Source organism: Heteronotia binoei, chromosome 16 (assembly GCF_032191835.1).
Source record: "Heteronotia binoei isolate CCM8104 ecotype False Entrance Well chromosome 16, APGP_CSIRO_Hbin_v1, whole genome shotgun sequence".
NCBI classification, from domain to species: Eukaryota; Metazoa; Chordata; class Lepidosauria; order Squamata; family Gekkonidae; genus Heteronotia; species Heteronotia binoei.
The window spans coordinates 51284240-51303602 of record NC_083238.1 but is presented as its reverse complement, the minus strand read 5'-3'; the positions used below and the strand labels follow the sequence as shown (position 1 = coordinate 51303602).

Below are 19363 nucleotides of genomic sequence, written 5' to 3'. Positions count from 1 at the left end.
CCAATAAGTAGAAAAGACACAGCCCGTGCTTAATACGTACCCCCAGAAAGCACTACGTTCAGGGTCCCAAAATCTTCTTAGGATCCCCGGACCGGAAGAAGCTCAGTTGACCAGCACTAGAGCCAGAGCCTTCTCGGTAATAGCCCCCGCTCTGTGGAACGCCCTCCCCCAAAACATCAGGGCCCTGCGAGACCTGCCACAGTTCCGCAGGGCCTGTGAGACCAAACTGTTCAGACTTGCTTTTAACAGTTAAGAGGAAGTGGCTATTATTCCACAGCATCGACCATCTCACTGAACTAACATAACTGAAACCAGAAACATCAGAATAACTAGAACATCAGTGTGCATCTTGGACTTTTAATGACTATAAAATGGAAATGATTTTATTGTATATTTTGTTTTTAATATTTTATGTTGTTTTTATTTGTTGTTAGCCGCCCTGTGCCTATCAGGGGAGGGCGGGATATAAATCTGATTAAATAAATAGAATAGAATAAAGTGGCATTCTTTAACATGGACCCAGCAAAGGGTTTCCATAGCACATCAGAATTATCAAAGCAGATTCAAGCTAAGCTTCAATCAGCTGGCCTCAAGACGCACACACATGCGCAGCAAAGCTTAACTAAGCCTCGCGACCAGCTGATTGAAGCTTTGCGTGAGTCTGCTTTGAGAAACTCTGATGCATTATTAAAGCTCTCCTTTGTAAATAAACCCAGATCTCTTGTGTCAGTCCTTTGGGGACTTCTACAAACCTATGGAGCCCTTGGCCAGGGTCCCTAGCACTCCCCCCCCCCCCGAAAAAAAATTAAATAAAGCAAAATTGCCAAAAGCATGCTAAAATGGGCAATTTGTAGCGTTTCCTAAAAACTACCAAGAAAGGCTTTAGTAGGACCTCCATAGCAGTGAAATTCCACCATCTCCCACCTGCCATACTGAAAGCTCACTCTGTTGGTTCTAGTTGTTACATGCCACTGATATCATGTAGGCTGGGTCCAGACCGGCAGCTTGGAGCACATGAGTCCCGGAGAGTACTACGATCGGCCAATCAACATCTTCTGACTATCCCTGGCCCAAAGGATGTCCGGCTTGCCTCGACTAGGGCCAGGGCCTTTTTGGTCCTGGCCCTGACCTGATGGAATCAGCTCCCCATGGAGATTCAGGCCCAACCAGATTTACTACCATTCCGTAGGGCCTGTAAAACGGAGCAGTTCCGCCAGGCTTTCAAGCTGAGGCAAGCGGAAGGCCTTGCTTTACTGATTATAGCATCTAATTGGCCTCCCTACACTGATTTACCATCCTGATTGTCAGAGATCGGGCCGATATTTTTGACATTTCTTATATTTATGACACCTATGGCATCTGTGTCCTAATTTGTATAATGTGCTTATACCTTCCATGCTGTTTTTATCAAATTCTTTTAATTGTTTAAATGTTTTACTACTGGATTTAATTGTTTCACTATGCTTTAACCTGCCCTGAGCCCGTTATGGGAAAGGGCGAACTATAAATTCACAAAATAAATAAATAAAATAAATAAAAGAGAGGCATCCCAAATCAGGCTGGCTCAAAATGGAGTGGCGGAAGCCCATCCACACACTCCCCCACAAAGCACCCATATCCCGCCCAATATTTGCTTCGGCACAGTCAGACAGATGTCCTGCCCCATCCCCGTAGCTTGGTTTGGGTTTCTTTTTTGTTAATTTATTTGCCATGCGCATGTACACCCATGCACCTATGAGCTTAGAATCAATGCAATTTTTTACAAAAGCTGGAAGTGACTTGGGGCAGCCTGGCGGGTTCACACCACCAATGTGCCTTGCATATGTGAGGAGGATGCCATGTGGTGCAAAGATTTGCTACTACTTCTGGAGTCATAGCTTTTTGAACCGTGACTGGGAAACCTATGCAGTGAGTGCGGGAGCAGGACATAGACCAATTTCTCACTAGCCTTTCCTCGCTTTCACTCTCTTCTCAGCGGGGCTTCCTGTGGGATTTTGCAGAAGCTGCCCCGAGGCTGTAACTCACTCTGCCTCTTTTGTGCAGCAAACAAGATCCTCTAAAAGCCAGTTTCTGTTTGCTGTGTGAAAAAGGCAAAGCTGTTGCAGCCCTGGGGCAGATAGTGGGAAATCCGACGGAAACCCCGCAGAGAAGAGGAGAGTGAGAGCGGCATAAGGCTAGTGGAAAATCAGTCCTGGTGTCCCTATCTAAGGGCTAGTGGGTAATCGGTAATACTTTTTGGTGTTCCCATCAGAAATAGTCATTAGAATTTGCCAAGCTGTGGCTAAGGTGCAGTCTGAATATAAAACCACCCTCCCTCTTTCTGTAAAACATCTGCTTAAATCACAATGTGCCTGGTTCAATCGTCAGCAAGGATGAATTCATATGTTAATAACAGCACCGTTGTTGCCAGAACACAGTAATTGCAGGAGCATGGTGACATTGCGGCATGTATTTGGGAACCCATAATAACAGGTACTTGCTTGAACTGTCACTCTCTTCAAACACAATTCAGTTCTGGATTCCTCTAGGGCTCTAAATCGATGTTTCCTTAATTGATGAATTAAGGAATCAATGTTTCCTAAATCGATGTTTCCACTCCATCGCTGCCCCCCATTGGTGGAACCAAATGTGTGAGGAAGTCAGAGCCTTGTGGGACCTTGCCCAATTCTGCAAGGCCTGTAGGACAATATTATTTCAGTTAGCCTTTAACTGAATGGCAACCACCGCCGAGATATTAGATCTAAATAATGTCCAAGAATCCTGAATGCCATCCTCAAACTAAATGGAAATTAGCACCAAACTGTTTAAACTGTTTTAAAATTGTTTTTAATTTAATGTTTAATTGAATTGTTTAATTGTTACTCTATTGTATATTTTGAGCCACCCTGAGCCTTCCTTGGTGGGGAGGGCGGGATATAAGTCGAATAAAGTGAGCCAAACTCAACTAAACTTTGTACACCCAACTGTTCGTCCTTGCAGATCTTTCTGTCTCACCAAGTAAATTTATGGAAAGGTCATTATGGCTTATCTTGATGTGGAAGTGACATCGGTATGTCTGGATTTCTGCAAAGCCATCAGGAATGTTGAGGGCCTCAGATCCATTGACCTTGTTCTCCGGGCATGAACATGGGAGGGAACCAATCTCCTGGGGAACAGGGGAAAGGGTTGCGGTATGAAATCTCTTGGAAAGGGAGATGAGGAATACATGCAGCCAGAGATGAAACAGCCATGGGGTAGGCTCTGCCATCAGCTTGCAACCGACATGGCCAACCCCACAGGGTTTCCTAGGCTAGAGATGTTCGGAGGTGGTTTGCCGCTACCTGCCTCTGCATAGCAACTCTGGACAACCTAGGTCTCCTATCCAAATACTTACCAATGCCGACGCTGCTTAGCTTCTGAGATCAGACAAGATAGGGTTAGCTTGAGCCATGCAGGCCAGGGCTCCCAAGACACAGTGGCGAAATATCTTTAGTTTCTTGATTTCTTCAGTTTCTTTTCTTGATTTCTTCAGTTTCTCGATTTAATCTACTGATCCATTGCAAAGCTCCGAGCTCTTGATGTTAAAAGCGTAGAGGAGTTGTAACACTTTAATGGCTCTGTTATTCGGTTGGTCAGCCCCAGCAACCAAACGCACAAACATTCAAAGTAACTGTAGAATCATAGAAGCATGGAAGGGACCTCCAGGGTCATCTAGTCCAACCCCCTGCACAATGCAGGAAACTCACAAATACCTCCCCCTAAATTCTCAGGATCCTCATTGCTGTCAGATGGCCATCTAGCCTCTGTTTAAAAACCTCCAAGGAAGGAGAGTCCACCTCCTCCTGTTCCACTGAGGAACTGCTCTAACAGTCGGGAAGTTCTTACTAATGTTGAGCTGGAAACTCTTCTAATTTGATTTCAATGCATTGGTTCTGGTCCAATCTTCTGGGAGCACAGAAAACAATTTCATACCATCCTCTATATGACAGCCCTTCAAGTACTTGAAGATGGAAATCATATCACCTCTGTTCTCCTACCAGATCCAGATGCCCTGGCTCTTTTTTACAAACTGGTTTCTTCATGCATACCTGGCCCACCTTCCTTTCTCTCTCTCTCTCTCTCTCTCACTCTCTTTGTTGATGGTCTGAATAGCCTGCCTTGTTACTGACGCATGGCAGCAAGCCCCTCTTTGCTGCAAGTCCTGTCTCTTCTGCGATGCCTTCTTCTGCTCCTTTGTTTTTTCAGTAGCATGGATAAGATGCTGGCGTCGTAATGTAGCATGTTGCTGTACAAGATGTCCTCCTTTGTCCAAAGCATCCCTCAGCATCCCTGTGTCTCGGTCACATTGTTGTGGGTTTCCTGGTGGAGCCAATGTCCTAATGCCACCTACTGTTGTGTTCCAGGAGACAGGTTGAGTGGGAGCCTGCCAGCAATTTGATTGAAGGGGTTTGTTTGACACTTCAGAGGCAGCCAATCATATCCTTCCTGCCTCACCTTAGGTCACTGATCAATGTCTGTGTCAATCTGGTGAGTAGTCAAAATTGCAACCTGCTGAACCTCCGCTAAGCTTCCCTGTGCTGTAGTGACACCCCCTACCCCCTCTGCCCACCATACCGAATTCCTGTTTCTCGTTCCTCTAAAATAGGTTTCCCAATTGACCCCCGAAAAGAAGTGGAGTCTATTTTCAAAGTGGTACATGGGGAGAGAACAAGAAAGAAAGCTGTAGGCTGGTGACTGAGGGAGTTTTTTTGCTACTCTCCAGGTACCATTTTGAAAATCCACTCCAGCCTGTTGCGCTGAGAGTTGAGGGCTGCAAGTTGGAGAGTGGGGTGGTGGATACCGCACATGTAGGGTTGCCAACCTCCAGGTGGAGCCTGGAGATCTCCCAGAATTAAAATAGATCTCTGGACCACAGATATCGATGCCCCTGGAGAAAACGACAGCTTCGGACATTGGGCTGTATGACATCAGAGGTCCCTCTCCTCCCCAAATGCTGCCATCCCCAGGTTCCACCTCCCAAATCTCCAGGAATTCCCTAACCCGGAGTTGGCAACTCTGCGCACACACCTAGAAGGGGGTGGGGGAAGGCGTTTCAAGTTCGGGGGGAGGGGAACCTACTTTTCTTACTGCTCTGCAAAAGGGCATTGATAGTCAGCTAATTAGAGTAATTACCGAGTAAATTTGCTCTGCTATTGGTAGTGTCCATAGTCTTACCATAGCTTCTGGCTTTCTTTATAATGTTCAGATCCTTCTGGCCTGTAACAATACCTCCATCTCTGGGAACTGCCAGAGCCAGCCTGTAGATCTGATTGAGTTAGATCTTTCTGTTTCAGATTAGCAATGCAAAAGCATCGCTGATTCCAACGAGCAGCCTCAGCCGATGGAGAAAATAGAGGCTTTGCTCTGTAGCTCTGCTGTGTGATTGAGCAAGCCTTGCAAAGCAAGCTGTGATGCAGATGAAAGCAAGAGAGAGGGAGAAGGAAGCAGATGACAGCCAGTTGCTCGGGGGCCTGATAGGAGCCCTCCGGGGGCCTGTTTTGGCTTCCGGGCTGCAGGTTTGATGCCCCTGCTCTAGACTAAGGCTCACATAACGGGGATTGCTGGAAGAAGAACCATTCTCCCCCTTTTTCCTTGGCATGTTTAAATGCCTTTAGATGTATATACATTTACTTTATTTCTTTATTTCTTCTGTGCATGAAAATATTTATAAACAGTATGTTTAAACAGTATGTTAATTTTAAAAGGCATCCTGTTTTTTTTTTCCATTTTCAAAACACATTTATTTAAAAGCATAATGTACAACCAGTACAATAATAAGAATAATCAGGCCTCGGATACAGTGGGAGCTCACAGGAGAGCAGCTCCTGAGCCTTTCGGAGAGTTCCACCTCCTCCTTCTGAGAGTTCCACCTCCTTGTCCATTGAATAGTAGGTGCAGCTGTATAACAATCCCTGGATCAGCCGCACCACCTATTTTTCTACAAAACAACCCCTGAGAATAATAATACATGTCGATAGGTGAGAGATGAAAAATGTAAGCAGAACTTGTCCTCCAATCCAGCACCACAACATCCTTGGAAACAACTTGTGCCAGCCCAAAATATTTTCCCTGAACCAACAAAACAGGAAGCCATGAAAAGCCGGAAACATAAAAAAGCACAGGGCTCACGGCTAATTACTGCAAAATTAAAAACAGTTTATGCAATTCATCCACAAAGGAAAATACAATTCATGCGTACAAATGTTACTAATTTACAATATTGACTCGTTAGGGTTTGTAGAATCTTTTGGGCTCAAGTGCCGTGTTCTACTGGAGAAAGTTTTCCTTCCAGACGTTTCGTTCTCAGCTGCGGAGAACATCCTCAGTGGTGTTGCAGCCAGAGCAGGCGCTCTGACCTTCTTGGCTGCTGTGCCAATGCACCTGCTCCGGCCTGCTCCAGCTGCAACGCCACTGAGGATGTTCTCCGCAGCTGAGAACGAAACGTCTGGAAGGAAAACTTTCTCCAGTAGAACACAGCACTTGAGCCTGAAAGATTCTACAAACTCTAATGATGTTACCAGCCGTGAAAACCTGAAATCTTTGATAATATTGACTCGAACTGAAAAGTACATTCCAAAGTGCCGCTCCACTGCCAACAAGTCAGTTCTGTCATGATTTAAAGAGCAGCCGCTCTATTTCTTCCTCGTCCTTATTTGCATGGAGTAAACCAGCGGCTGGGTGCAAAACTTCTTGCAAAAGAAGATAGAAGAAGAAGATATTGGATTTATATCCCACCCTCCACTCCGAAGAGTCTCAGAGTGGCTCACAATCTCCTTTACCTTCCTCCCCCACAACAGACACCCTGTGAGGTGGGTGGGGTTGGAGAAGGCTCTCACAGCAGCTGCCCTTGCAAGGACAACCTCTGCCAGAGCTATGGCTGACCCAAGGCCATCCCAGCAGGTGCAAGTGGAGGAGTGGGGAATCAAACCCAGTTCTCCCAGATAAGAGTCCGCACACTTAACCACTACACCAAACTGGCTCTCTAAAACCTTAATTAATTAATTATCTCAAGGTGATAATTGTCCACTATAATAATTTTTCTTGTTCCCAAAGTGAAAAAATAGCGCAACGGTGAACCGGTAAGACTGTCGGTTTCCCAAAATTGCTTCGTCTTGTGCATATACACTATTTGGGACTGAATTTCCAGCGATGCAATCACATGAGCTCTATCAAGTCAGTTTCCAAGCTGGCGTCTCTAAACGCTCACTTTGGGAACAAAAAAAAAAAATCATTATAGTCAACAAAATATTTCCCAGCAAGATGTAAATTTAGGTGATGGCGGAACGTGCTGTCTAGTCCCAGCTGACTGATGGAAACCCATAGGGTTCTCGAGGCAAGAAACAATCATTAGTGGTTCGCCATGGCTTCCCTCTGCGTAGCAACTCAAAGCTTCCTTGGTGATCTTCCCCTGAAGCACTAACCAGGGTTGACCCAGCTTCGTTCCAAGATCTGATGAGATTGAGCTAACCTGGGCCATCCAGATCAAGGCAAGAGACAACCAGGAAATGTTTGTGGGGCAACTCGGGACTTCCTTGGTGTTCTCCCATTCAAGTAGTAACCAAGGCTGACCCTGCTTAGGTTCCAAAATCTAATGAGATTGGGCCATCCAGCTACTGGACACTGAATGCTGTGAAGCAGGATTGCATTGTCTGCCCTCCAGCACCACTTGAAGAGAGGATTGTTGTTGATAATTTAAGAAAGTGCTGTTAGCAGGGCTTATTTTGTAGCAGGAGCTCCTTTGAATATTAGGCCACACATCCCTGATGTAGCCAATCCTCCAAGGGCTTACAAGGTTCTTTGTACATGGCCTACTGTAAGCTCTTGGAGGATTCGCTACATCGGGGATGTGTGGCCTAATATGCAAAGGAGCTCCTGCTACAAAATGAGCCCCGGTAGTTAGTATCATTATTAACTCCCCCCCATCCAAGCCACTTCTGAGCAGAGATCTGAAACAATTTAATTCCTTCAAAGAATTAATGTTTAAAAATAACTGAATTTCCAGGAGAGTCTGAACATTGTATGGAATCCAGCCTAGGGCAGACTCAGGACATTACTTAGAGAAAGAAGAAAGCAAAGGGGTGATTTAAAAGCCAACCAGAAACACTGTGATCTCCAGATGTTGTTTCTACTGCATATATTAGCTACATGGCATACCCTCCAACCCCACCTCTTCCACCAATACAGTGCTAGTTCCGGACTAGTACTGGGTACATTCCTCAATGTACTGCTCCCCCTTGTGCTTCCCGTTCAATCCTTCCGGTCAACCCTGTAGCAGTCCCTCTCCCTCCATCCCCACCTCCTGCTAGAACCGCTCCTTTCCCTTCCTAGCCCCAGCTACCGCAAGGCCTCGTGGGGGCTTGCCTCCCAGAGCAACCCCCAGTCTTGCGCTATCTGAAATGTGTACCTCATTGCCCTCGGAGGATATGACATGGATGGAACGTCAAGAACTGGTCTTGGTGATGTGCTGTGTTTGTATTACAGGTGATGGGAGTGGTGGGACCTTCCAGTGTGGCCGATGGATTACCCCTTCTTCATCTCAGCCCTTATCTCTCGCCACCTCTGCCCTTCAGCACAGCTGTTGTCCGGCTTGTAGCATTGCAGATTCAGGTGTGACTGCCTCGCCTGTTCAACAGGCTTTGCTTTTCATGTGGTTGAGACACCATCTCACCAGTGATCTCTCTTTCTTTTTTCTGCGAATGCTGGGCAAAAACTGTGAAACAAACTGTAAACTTTCCCATGAATAAGTTAAAAGTTCAGCACCCCCATGTTTGGCAGTTATCCAAATCTTCAGTGGGTGACAACTTAGAATAGTCCGACTGAAATCACTGTGGGACTATGCTAGGTTCAACCTACCAAAGAGCTCAGATAATAGATCATTAATTCTCTTCCTGGGAAGCTTAGATGTATAGACTATAATTGTGTGTAGAATACAAGAATTGCTGTGAAACTGTAGGACATCTGAGGGTCACATAAATAAGTGTTAGACCAATTTTGCACTCACCTTACACCGCAGTCACGTTCGTCTTCTCAGCGTGGCGTACTTCAGATTTCCCACTATCTGTGCCGGGGCTGCAGCAAGCATTGGTGTTTTCGCGCAGCAAACAGAAACTGTTTTTTAGCGGTTTTCATTTGCTGCGTGAAAACCACGATGCTTGCTGCAGCCCTGGCGCAGATAGTGGGAAATCCGAAGCACACCGTACTGAGAAGATGAACGTGACAGCGGCATAAGGTCAGTGCGAAATCAGTCTTGGAGTTTCGCAGAGCTCATCCTATCTGAAGTGACTTGATGTATTTGCATGGATAGTCAATGTTCTTTTCTGCAAATCTGATGATCAATTATTTTCCCCTTCCTTCTGAAGTTCAGGGTAATTCCAAACCTTGCATACAAGGAGCTGACGGTTCAACAAGAGACTGCTTTATCAGTTTTGTTTGTCAGGATTTCCAGATGATGGAGGGAATCCGTTTTAAAAAACTAATAAAACTTCTACTTCCGGTATAAATTATTATCTAGCTATATCAAACTACTTCTTTGGTGCTGGAGGGCATCTGGAATTAGGACTGGTGCCAAACGAAGCCAGGGAATTGGGTGGAGAGAACACATGAACTCTAAACGCTCAGCGCTGTTGGTTTGTGTACTGTTTATCAAATAACATCTTTTATGATCCTGAATAATGAAAATACAATACCAATGTGAATTCTTTTATTCTATTGCTGCTACTTAGAAAGCTATCAAGTGTGTCGCTTTGGACTTTTGTGAATTCTGTACATCTTGCACTGTGAAGGAGTCAGATTTGAGAAACCCCAGAGGCCCTTGAAAAAATCCATTTTCTCGCCAATTCAGTACGTGCATCTGCAGCAAGATATTGTGCTTATGGATAAGGAGACCATAGAACGATGTAAAACTTCTCCAGTCTGACAAACAAGTGAAAGATACGTGGCAGGGAAACACAGATTGAGTTTCTTATGAAGCTGTGTGAGGGATTATGATGAGGGGAAGGTATAAAGAAACAATACCCTGAATTTGGTGGAGGACACTGAAAGAGGACTGGTGTCTCTGCTTGAACAAACTCATCAATTTCTGCCAGGGGATACTGCATGCTTTGACTGATGAGGGATTTGTTAGGGATGAGCAGTCCCTAACAAATAAGAGGCATTCTCATATTTTCAAATTAGACAGGTAGAGTTACTTTATAGTAACACACACATATACAAAGAGAGAGAGAGAGAGAGAGAGAGATATGATTGATGGATTGATAGATAGACTGATGGATTGATGATAGATGATGGATAGAACATGGATGGATAGATGATGGATGGATAGATAGATAGATAGATAGATAGATAGATAGATAGATAGATAGATAGATAGATAGATAGATAGATAGATTGATTGATTGATAAATAGACAGACAGACAGACAGAGGGCTTTTTTGAGCAGGAATGCACAGTTCCGGCTGGCTTGGTGGCAGGGGGTGTGGCCTAATATGCAAATATGTTCATGCTGGGCCTTTTCTACAAAAAGCCCCATGTGAAACAATGGTGACATTGGGGTGTGTCCTAATATGCAAATTAGTTCCTGCTGGTCTTTTTTTTTTACAAAAAAAGCCCTAGCTGGATGATAGATTGATAAATAGATGATAGATTGATAGATAGATGATAGATTTTTTTTTTACATCAGCGTCCCAGCATATATTTTGGAGAGCTGAAAGACTATAGCCATTGGGATTATTTGAAGTCATATATTCATGTGAAAATGCTTAGTGCCTCAAAAAGGTAGGGAAAACCCTCCATTTTTACAGTGGTGTTGATAATGGCCTGTATCCTACCATTCTGTTAATCAAGGTTGGGAGTCTTCCTCCAAACAAGGGCTTTTTTGTAGCAAGAACTCCTTTGCATATTAGGCCACACCCCCATGATGTAGCCAATCCTCCAAGAGCTGACAGGGCTCTTAGCACAGGGCCTACTGTAAGCTCCAGGAGGATTGTCTACACGAGGGGTGTGTGACCTAATATGCAAAGGAGTTCCTGCTACAAAAAAAGCCCTGCTCCAGAGTTTTGGTGGTAGAAAGTGCTGTCAAGTCACAGCTGACTTATGGTGACCCTGCACAGTTTTCAAGGCAAGCTACGTTCAGAGGTGGTTTACCAGTTGCCTGTCTCTGGTTAGAGACCTTGGTCTTTCTTGATGGTTTCCCATCCAAATACTAACCAGGGACAACCCTGTTTATCTTCTGAGATCTAATGAAATTAGGACTGATTTTGCACTATGCTTGTTCTGGGGTGGAGAGCCCTTTTGCTACCAGGGCTTCGCTCTGTTTTCACCCACGTTGCCCTGGAGCTGCGAGTTGGTGCGCAAGCAGAAACCGCTACAGCAAGCAGAAACCACTTATCAGCATGTCCCGCTTGCTGTGGAATAGCAGCATGCCAACTCACACCTCGGGGGCAACTTGTGCGAAAATGGAGCGAAGCTCTGGTAGGAAAAGGGCTCTCCACTCCGGAACAAGCACAGTGCGAAATCAGTCTGAGTTGTCCTCCAATTTAAGGGGCTCTTTGCAAGAAGAAGAGCTACTTGAGTTGGATGGAAGAACAGTTCCAATTATGTTGACTGAATTGGGAGGATACAGGCCGGTAGCTGTCAACCTGCATTTTAAGAGTCAAGTTGTCTTTAGGTCCATTTGGTTCCACGGGTAGATAATAAATAATGGCAACTCACACTTAGCTACTCAAGAACTGAATGTACCTTCACATTTTGGAGGGGTGCAGAGCACTCGTAAGCACGAAAGTAGCTTTTTTCTTATATTTCCCCCCCTTCCAGATTCTTTGTTTTAGATTTTGACTTTACTTACATTGGGATGCATAGATAATTATCAACACGTTCAGGATCAAATGAGATGTAAACAAGATAAAAATCATGGACATATAGTCTCCTGATTGTGTTGAAACTAGAATTTGCCGTTATACGGGATTATCCAGCTTGGTGATCATTGGTGTGTAATAAAAAGTCGCTCTTGTAAGGAGTCTGTGGGTCCCTTTTTCGTTATAGTCACGTCCCCCCTTATAATCTTCCAATAAAATGATTTAATTCTTTCTTATTATCACCGCACAGGCTTTGAAAGAAGACTTCCCCTTAAGTCACGTGATCTCCCCATTCACCAATCAGGAAAGAAGGGAAGGAATGCTTTTAAACCTACTGATTCCATTTGTGCTCACAGTAGGATCAGGAAGCAAAGGTCTGATTAATTCAACAGAAAGATTCCTCTGTTTTTCCCCCCTTCCTTCCCCTTCTGAAACAGCGAATGTTTGTGCTTCCTCTCACCTCTGTGTTTCTCTCTCTATGGATGTTCCTCCCATGGTGTGTTGTCTATTGGGCTTGTTAGGGACACACAAAAGGAACTAGGAGACGTATCACAGTTTTCTTCTCTCATTAGCAGTTGCATTTTCTGAATTCACTCTTTGACAGAGTCTTTGAAGCCTGAGCCATGACGGATCATGCCAGACAAAACCCAAATTCAGAAATGGGAAGCGAGCGGGAGATCCCCAGGACTTTTTTTGTAGCAGGAACTCCTTTGCATGTTAGGCCACACTCACCCTGATGTAGCCAATCCTCCTGGAACTTACAGTAGGCCCTGTACGAAGAGCCCTGTAAGCTCTTGGAGTATTGGTTACATCAGGGGTGTGTGGCCTAATATGCAAAGGAGTTCCTGTTACAAAAAAAAAGCCCTTGAGAGCCCTATGACTTCTGTCCACCCAATCCCATACCACTCATGTTGTTCAAACTCTTGTTTTTTTAACTCTGTTTCCTGCCAAAAGGTCGATGCTTTTCCTAAAACCTTGTGGCTAAACCCTGACCAAATGGTTCCGCCGCACAGATCTTGGGGGGGGGGGGGGTGAGTGCTCCCGAGTCCCTAGATAGTCCTGTTGGTAGGCTTCTCTTGGAGTTGGCAAACTGAGCCCGAATGCAACAAGGGGGAACCTGTGAGCATGGTCCAGGCCAATTTGAACAAGTCCTTTCTGAGACTATTTCCACAGTAGCGAAACTCCTCACGTTGACCTTTTTTAAAAACTGGATTACGTGGAATTTTCCACTGTGGATTTTTCGTCACCAGGTGAACACCTGAGGTTTTCTCCTTCTTGCCCTGTGTTTTCAGAATCCCCAGTTTTAGTGAGTTCTGAAAATGTAGGGTAAGGAGGAGGAAACTTCGGGTTTGCACCCGTTGACAAAAAATCTACTGCGGAAAATTCCATAGAAATGTGCAGTTTTTAAAACCATCGATGCAAGGAATTTCACTCGGGTGGAATTCTAGCAGGAGCTCCTTTGCATATTAGGCCACACACACCTGATGTAGCCAATCCTCCAAGAGCTTACAAAAAAGAGCCTTTTCAGCTCTTGGAGGATTGGCTACATCAGGGAGGTGTGGCCTAATATGCAAAGGAGCTCCTGCTAGAATTCCACCCCTGATTTAACTACTGCGGAAATGGTCGTGAATGGGCTGGGGAAAGGGCAGTGCACAGTAGCTCTCTGTTGCTGCCAAATTAAAATTGAGAGCCGTTGGTCTTGTGTTAGTTCTAGAATGGCTTTGTGCTTTTGCTTACAGGAGGAGAAAGCAGTGGGCGGGTGTGGTGTGAGGAATGTTTCCCTTGCTTGTATGCAGACAGTGCTGCAAACAGCGTGGTCTCTTCTCCACGTGTCCAGGGCCTGACCCCTCCTTCATCCTTCCTTTTTTTGTGCTCCTCAGACAGCCCTTGGCTGGAACAGCCTGAAGTCCTCTTGCTACTCCAGACGGTCATCAACATCCTGCTGCCCCCTCGCATCATCAGCACGTCCCGCAGCAAGAACTTCATGCTGGAGAGCTCCCCGGCTCACTGCTCCACGCCAGGTGATGCAGGGAAGGACCTGCGCAAGGAAGGACTGGCTGAGTCCACCAGTCAGGCAGCCTACTTAGGTGAGAGGGAAGCAACACAGAAAGAGAAGCGGGGTGGGGGGATGCCACTTCAACAGGGCTCTTTCTGAGCAGGAACGCAGTTCTGGCTGGCTTGGAATCAGGGGGCATGATCTAATATGTAAATGAGTCCCTGCTGGGCTTTTTCTACAAAAGAGCCATGTGTGAAACAATGGTGGCACCAGGGGGTGTGGCCTAATGTGCAAATGAGTTCCTGCTGGGCTTTTTCTACAAAAAAAACACAGTGTGAAATAATGGTGGCATTAGGGGGTGTGGCCTAATGTGCAAGTGAGTTCCTGCTGGGCTTTTTCTACAAAAAGCCCTGTGTAAAAGAATGGTGGCATCAGGGGGTGTGGCCTAATGTGCAAATGAGTTCCTGCTTAGCTTTCTCTACAAAAAAACCTAGTGTGACACAATGGTGTCATCAGGAGGTGTAGCCTAATGTGTAAATGAGTTCCTGCTGGGCTTTTCCTACAAAAAAACCCTGTGTGAAACAATGGTGGCATCAGGGGGTGTAGCCTAATATGCAAAAAAAAAAAAAAAGCCCTGCACTTCACACATGCATGGTGATCTTATCTTGACGGGACTCACTCCAACACCTTTTCACAGAACCTACAAAAAAGAGTGTATTGTCTCTTCTTTAGAAGGGCTTATACTTAGTGGGTTAGCACATAAATTAAGGAGTGTAACAAAGGTATTCACTATTTATGGCAGGGGAGAGCCAGCTCTGCTGTAGGAAAGGTACAATTCCACAGAGAGAGAGAGAGGCGGACACAGAGAGAAATGAAAAGTTCTTCAAGTGATAGAACCAGGGGTGGAATTCTAACAGGAGCTCCTTTGCATATTAGGCCACACACCCCTGATGTAGCCAGTCCTCCAAGGACTTAAAAAAAAAGAGTCTTGTAAGCTCTTGGAGGATTGGCTACATCGGGGATGTAGCCTAATATGCAAAGGAGCTCCTGCTAGAATTCCACCCCTGGATAGAACAATTTCACTTGGAACATCTCCTTAAACCCACTAATCACCTTAGTTGCCCTCCTCTACACTTTTTCCAGCTCTGCAACATCCTTTTTGAGATAACGGCGACTCTTTATTTTATTATATTGTCTCTTTTAGCCTTCTTATAATCAAATCTCTGAATAATTATTCAGACAAAAAACCCAAAGGCGCTTAAACTAGTCCTGTAAGAGTTCGAATGTCCGTAATTGAGTCAAGAAACCTTCCCGTGAGCACTTTTGCTATGACTGGCATAGAAAAGATATCGCCACTGATTGGACAGAGCGATCAAGGCAGGATACAGAGTGTGTTGGGTTGCCAACCTCCAGGTGGGTAGAAATAGAAGGGAGAATCACGGAGAGCAAAAAACCACCATGATAGAATAACGAAAACACTGATTTCAGGTTTTCACGGCTGGTAACATCATTAGGGTTTGTAGAATCTTTCGGGCTCAAGTGCCGTGTTCTACTGGAGAAAGTTTTCCTTCCAGACGTTTCGTTCTCAGCTGCGGAGAACATCCTCAGTGGCGTTGCAGCCGGAGCAGGCGCTCTGACCTTCTTGGCTGCTGTGCCAATGCACCTGCTCCGGCCTGCTCCATCTGCAACGCCACTGAGGATGTTCTCCGCAGCTGAGAACGAAACGTCTGGAAGGAAAACTTTCTCCAGTAGAACACGGCACTTGAGCCCGAAAGATTCTACAAACCCTAACGAAAACACTAATGACAACTTATATCTGTTTTATCAAATTTAAATAGGGTGATAGTCAACACACAACACACATAATTTAATTTACACTGGGCAAGACGTACTTATAACAATTTATCCAATACGACTGAGCACGCATAAACCTTGAATGGAAATTACTTCCAATAAAGTGCAAAAAGGTGCTTGTATATTGAAACAATTTTGTTGATGGATACCAAAAGTTCATTGCATACTTCTTTCTCACAGAAGACTCCACCAAAACCACCTCTGATGGAGCCCGGTGTCGGCTGATGGTTTGCCGTGCCGTTTCAAATCTCTTTGTCAAAGAGGGGGTGTCTGAAGTTCTTTGGCAAAGAGATTTGAAAAGTGGACTCTTATGGCGTTGTACCCCACTGAGAGGGCCGGCCCTGCCACTAGGCCAACTAGGCGATTGCCTAGGGCGCTGGCCTTCTGGGGGCGCTCAATTGGACATCCAACCACCCTGTGACTCAGTGACATTATCAGTGAAGGGCAGGGAGGGAACGCCAGAAGTTAGCCTTGCCTGGGGTGCCAGGCAGTGTAGGGACAGCTCTGCCCACTGAGGAGAAGGAGAAGAGTGCAGATTTATACCCCACCCTTCTCTCTGAATCAGAGACTCAGAGAGGCTTACAATCTCCTATATCTTCTCCCCCCACAACAGACACCCTGTGAGGTGGGTGGGGCTGAGAGGGCTCTCCCAGCAGCTGCCCTTTCAAGGACAACTCCTGCCAGAGCTATGGCTGACCCAAGGCCATTCCAGCAGGTGCAAGTGGAGGAGTGGGGAATCAAACCTGGTTCTCCCAGATAGGAGTCTGCACACTTAACCGCTACACCAAACTGGTCCCCTCCTCTGCAGATCTTCAGAACTTTCCCAACCTGGATCTAACAGACTTGCTTCCCCATCCCCTACTGGTGGCCAGGGAAACCTGGTAACCCTAGTGAGTATCTGTTGAGTTGTGGAGAATAAATATGCAAAGCGTTGTTTCTTCTTGTCACTACACCACACTAAGTCTTCGGACATTTGTCTCCCTTGTAGCTCTGAAGGTGATCCTAGTCTGTTTTGAGCGCCAGCTTGGCAGCCAGTGGTACTGGCTGAGCCTGCAGGTCAAGGAGATGGCTTTGCGGAAAGTGGGAGGCCTGGCCTTGTGGGATTTCCTGGATTTTATTGTCCGCACCCGGATTCCTATCTTTGTCCTTCTTCGACCTTTCATTCAGTGCAAGGTAAATCCCTTCCTGATGCCAAATGTCTCATTTCCTTGTCAAATGACATTGTTAAACCTTTGTTTAAGAGAAGAGGATGTACAGGGGTTTTTTTGTAGCAGGAACTCCTTTGCATATTAGGCCACGCCCCCCTGATGTAGCCAATCCTCCAAGAGCTTACAGGACTCTTTGTATAGGTCCTGTAAGCTCCAGGAGGATTGGTTACATCAGGGGTGCATGGCCTAATATGCAAAGGAGTTTCCGCTCCAAAACAAAAAAAGCCCTGAGGATGTGGCAATGTTTTGCAGAATCAACTATCTTGGATCTTGACAGTAAAGAGGAATTCAGATGTGGAATAGTGGAATTCAGATGTGGAATAGTATGGTGTAACCCAGGGATGGCCAAACTTGCTTAATGGAAGAGCCATGTAGAATAAATGAGAGCTGCAAGACATGAACATCAGATGTTTGAGAGCAGGGAGGGAGGGAATTAGACAGGGAGGGAGAGGTGGAAGGAAACCAACTTAAACTTTAAATGTATTCTCCAAGCTGCTGGCTGCCTTGGCTTGGAGAAGTAATTTAATGAGACCAATGCCTTCTCCCAGCCAGCTGACGGGGTGGTGGGGGCTTCAAGGGCCACACAACATGTGTGAAAGAGCCACATGTGGCTCCTGAGCTGCAGTTTGGCCACCCCTGGTATAGCCTGTCACATCTCAGAAGTTAAGCAGAAGTTAAGTTAGAAAATAAAAGACTTTTAACTCTGGAAGGTGCGGACCTTGTTAAAGGTTGGCACTCGTATATATGGTACGAAGACCCCAAAAAAGGGAGCATCTTTTTTAGACACGAAATAAGAAAGTCTTTGTTCAAGATTTGGGCTGAAATTAAAAAACAAGTATATAGATATACTCCCAGATGGCTCTCCCCAGTGGAAGCTTCAGTGCACCCCAATCTTTTTTGTTGGGGAAACCACCTTACTTATGAATCGCTACTGGATCCCAAACACGAATTGAAAATCGAGGAAAATGTGGATATGGATTGGTGGCTTAAAATGCAAGTTAAATCAAGATATAAAAAGGACAATGAAGTAGGATTCTCCAAAAAGTTAAATGAATTTGATTGCATTATACTAGGAACTGACCGGAAGCTTACTTCAAAAATATATAACTGGTTACTCGATTTGAAAATGCAAGACGAAAATGTGAAGGAAAATTGGATTAAATGGTTACAGGATTTTGGTTATACCATCGAATTAAGCGAATGGGAGAAAATATGGAAAGAGAATTTAAGATTGACAAAATCTGCCCAGCTAAAAGAAAATCTATATAAGATGGCTCATCGATGGTATTTTACCCCAGAAAGGCTTTCCAAAGCCTTCCCAAATGTATCGGATAAATGCTGGAAGTGTGGTAAAGTAAAAGGTTCTTTGTTCCATATATGGTGGAAATGTGACCTTGCAAAAAAATACTGGGTGCAAGTTTCGCTTTGGTGTAAAAAGATGTTAAAGATTAATATCCCGCATGTGCCAGAATTGTACCTTTTGAACATATGTAAAATCCCTATATCTAAAACAGCGAAAAAGTTATTGTTTTATATTATTACAATAGCGAGGACCTTATTTGCTAAATATTGGAAAACGTCTCAGATACCATCCAAAAGAGAGTTTATGTTAAATCTTTTAAATGCTGCAGAAATGGATATGTTAACATGTAGATTGAATGACGGGAACATGGAAGAGTGTGAGAAAACGTGGTATCCAATGTATGAATGGGCAAAAAAATTGGGATTTGAATGGTCTTGAATAGAGATATTAATATTACAAATATTTAGTTTCTTGTATATTCGCTCCAGAAGATAAAATGTATATAGGATTATGAATAACATATTTTTTGTTGTTGTTATTGTTGTAAATGCTGAATTGTTGTTTAGTTGTTATTTCTTTGGTTGTTTATTGTTGTTGTCTTCTTTTTGTTGTTGTGCAATGTTATAATAAAAAAAAATGTAAAAAAAAAAAAAAGAAGTTAAGCAGGGTCAGTACTTAGATGGGGGGGGGGATACCATTTCTGCAACAGTGAAATCGCCCACTTCGAATGTTTTTGAAACTGTGCGTCGTGTGAAATTTTCATCAGTGGATTTCTCCTCACTAAGTGCAAACACAAAGTTTTCTCCTTACCCTGTGTTTCGGAATCCCCACTTTTAGTATGTTCTGAAAATGTGAAGTAAGGAGAAGAAAACTTCGGGTCTGTGTCTGGTGAGGAAAAATCTAGTGTGGAAAATTTCACATAGCGGACAGTTTTAAAAATGTCAGCGTGGGGAGTTTCGCTACTGTAGAAGTGGTCCCAGGAAGATTTTTTGGAGGAAAGCAATGGCAAACCATCTTTGCTCCTCAGTTGCCTTGAAAGCCTCTTGCTACAATGGGTGGGTGCTTTTCAGCACTGATGTACATACATCGCTCGAGATGCCAGGATTTGAACCAAGCTCTAAAAGAATGCAAA

At 44.7% G+C, this 19363-nt stretch overlaps 1 protein-coding gene across 1 annotated transcript in view; it reads left to right on the top strand.

Annotated features, from left to right (window-relative positions):
- The window catches only part of UNC80 (unc-80 homolog, NALCN channel complex subunit), a 219538-nt gene that overhangs the window by 166235 nt on the left and 33940 nt on the right, over positions 1 to 19363 (top strand). The window contains exons 53-57 of the mRNA XM_060257048.1: positions 4383 to 4506; positions 8500 to 8625; positions 12121 to 12244; positions 13751 to 13957; positions 16709 to 16893. Coding sequence (XP_060113031.1) covers positions 4383 to 4506; positions 8500 to 8625; positions 12121 to 12244; positions 13751 to 13957; positions 16709 to 16893 — 766 coding nt within the window. The remainder of the gene's footprint in view (positions 1 to 4382; positions 4507 to 8499; positions 8626 to 12120; positions 12245 to 13750; positions 13958 to 16708; positions 16894 to 19363) is intronic.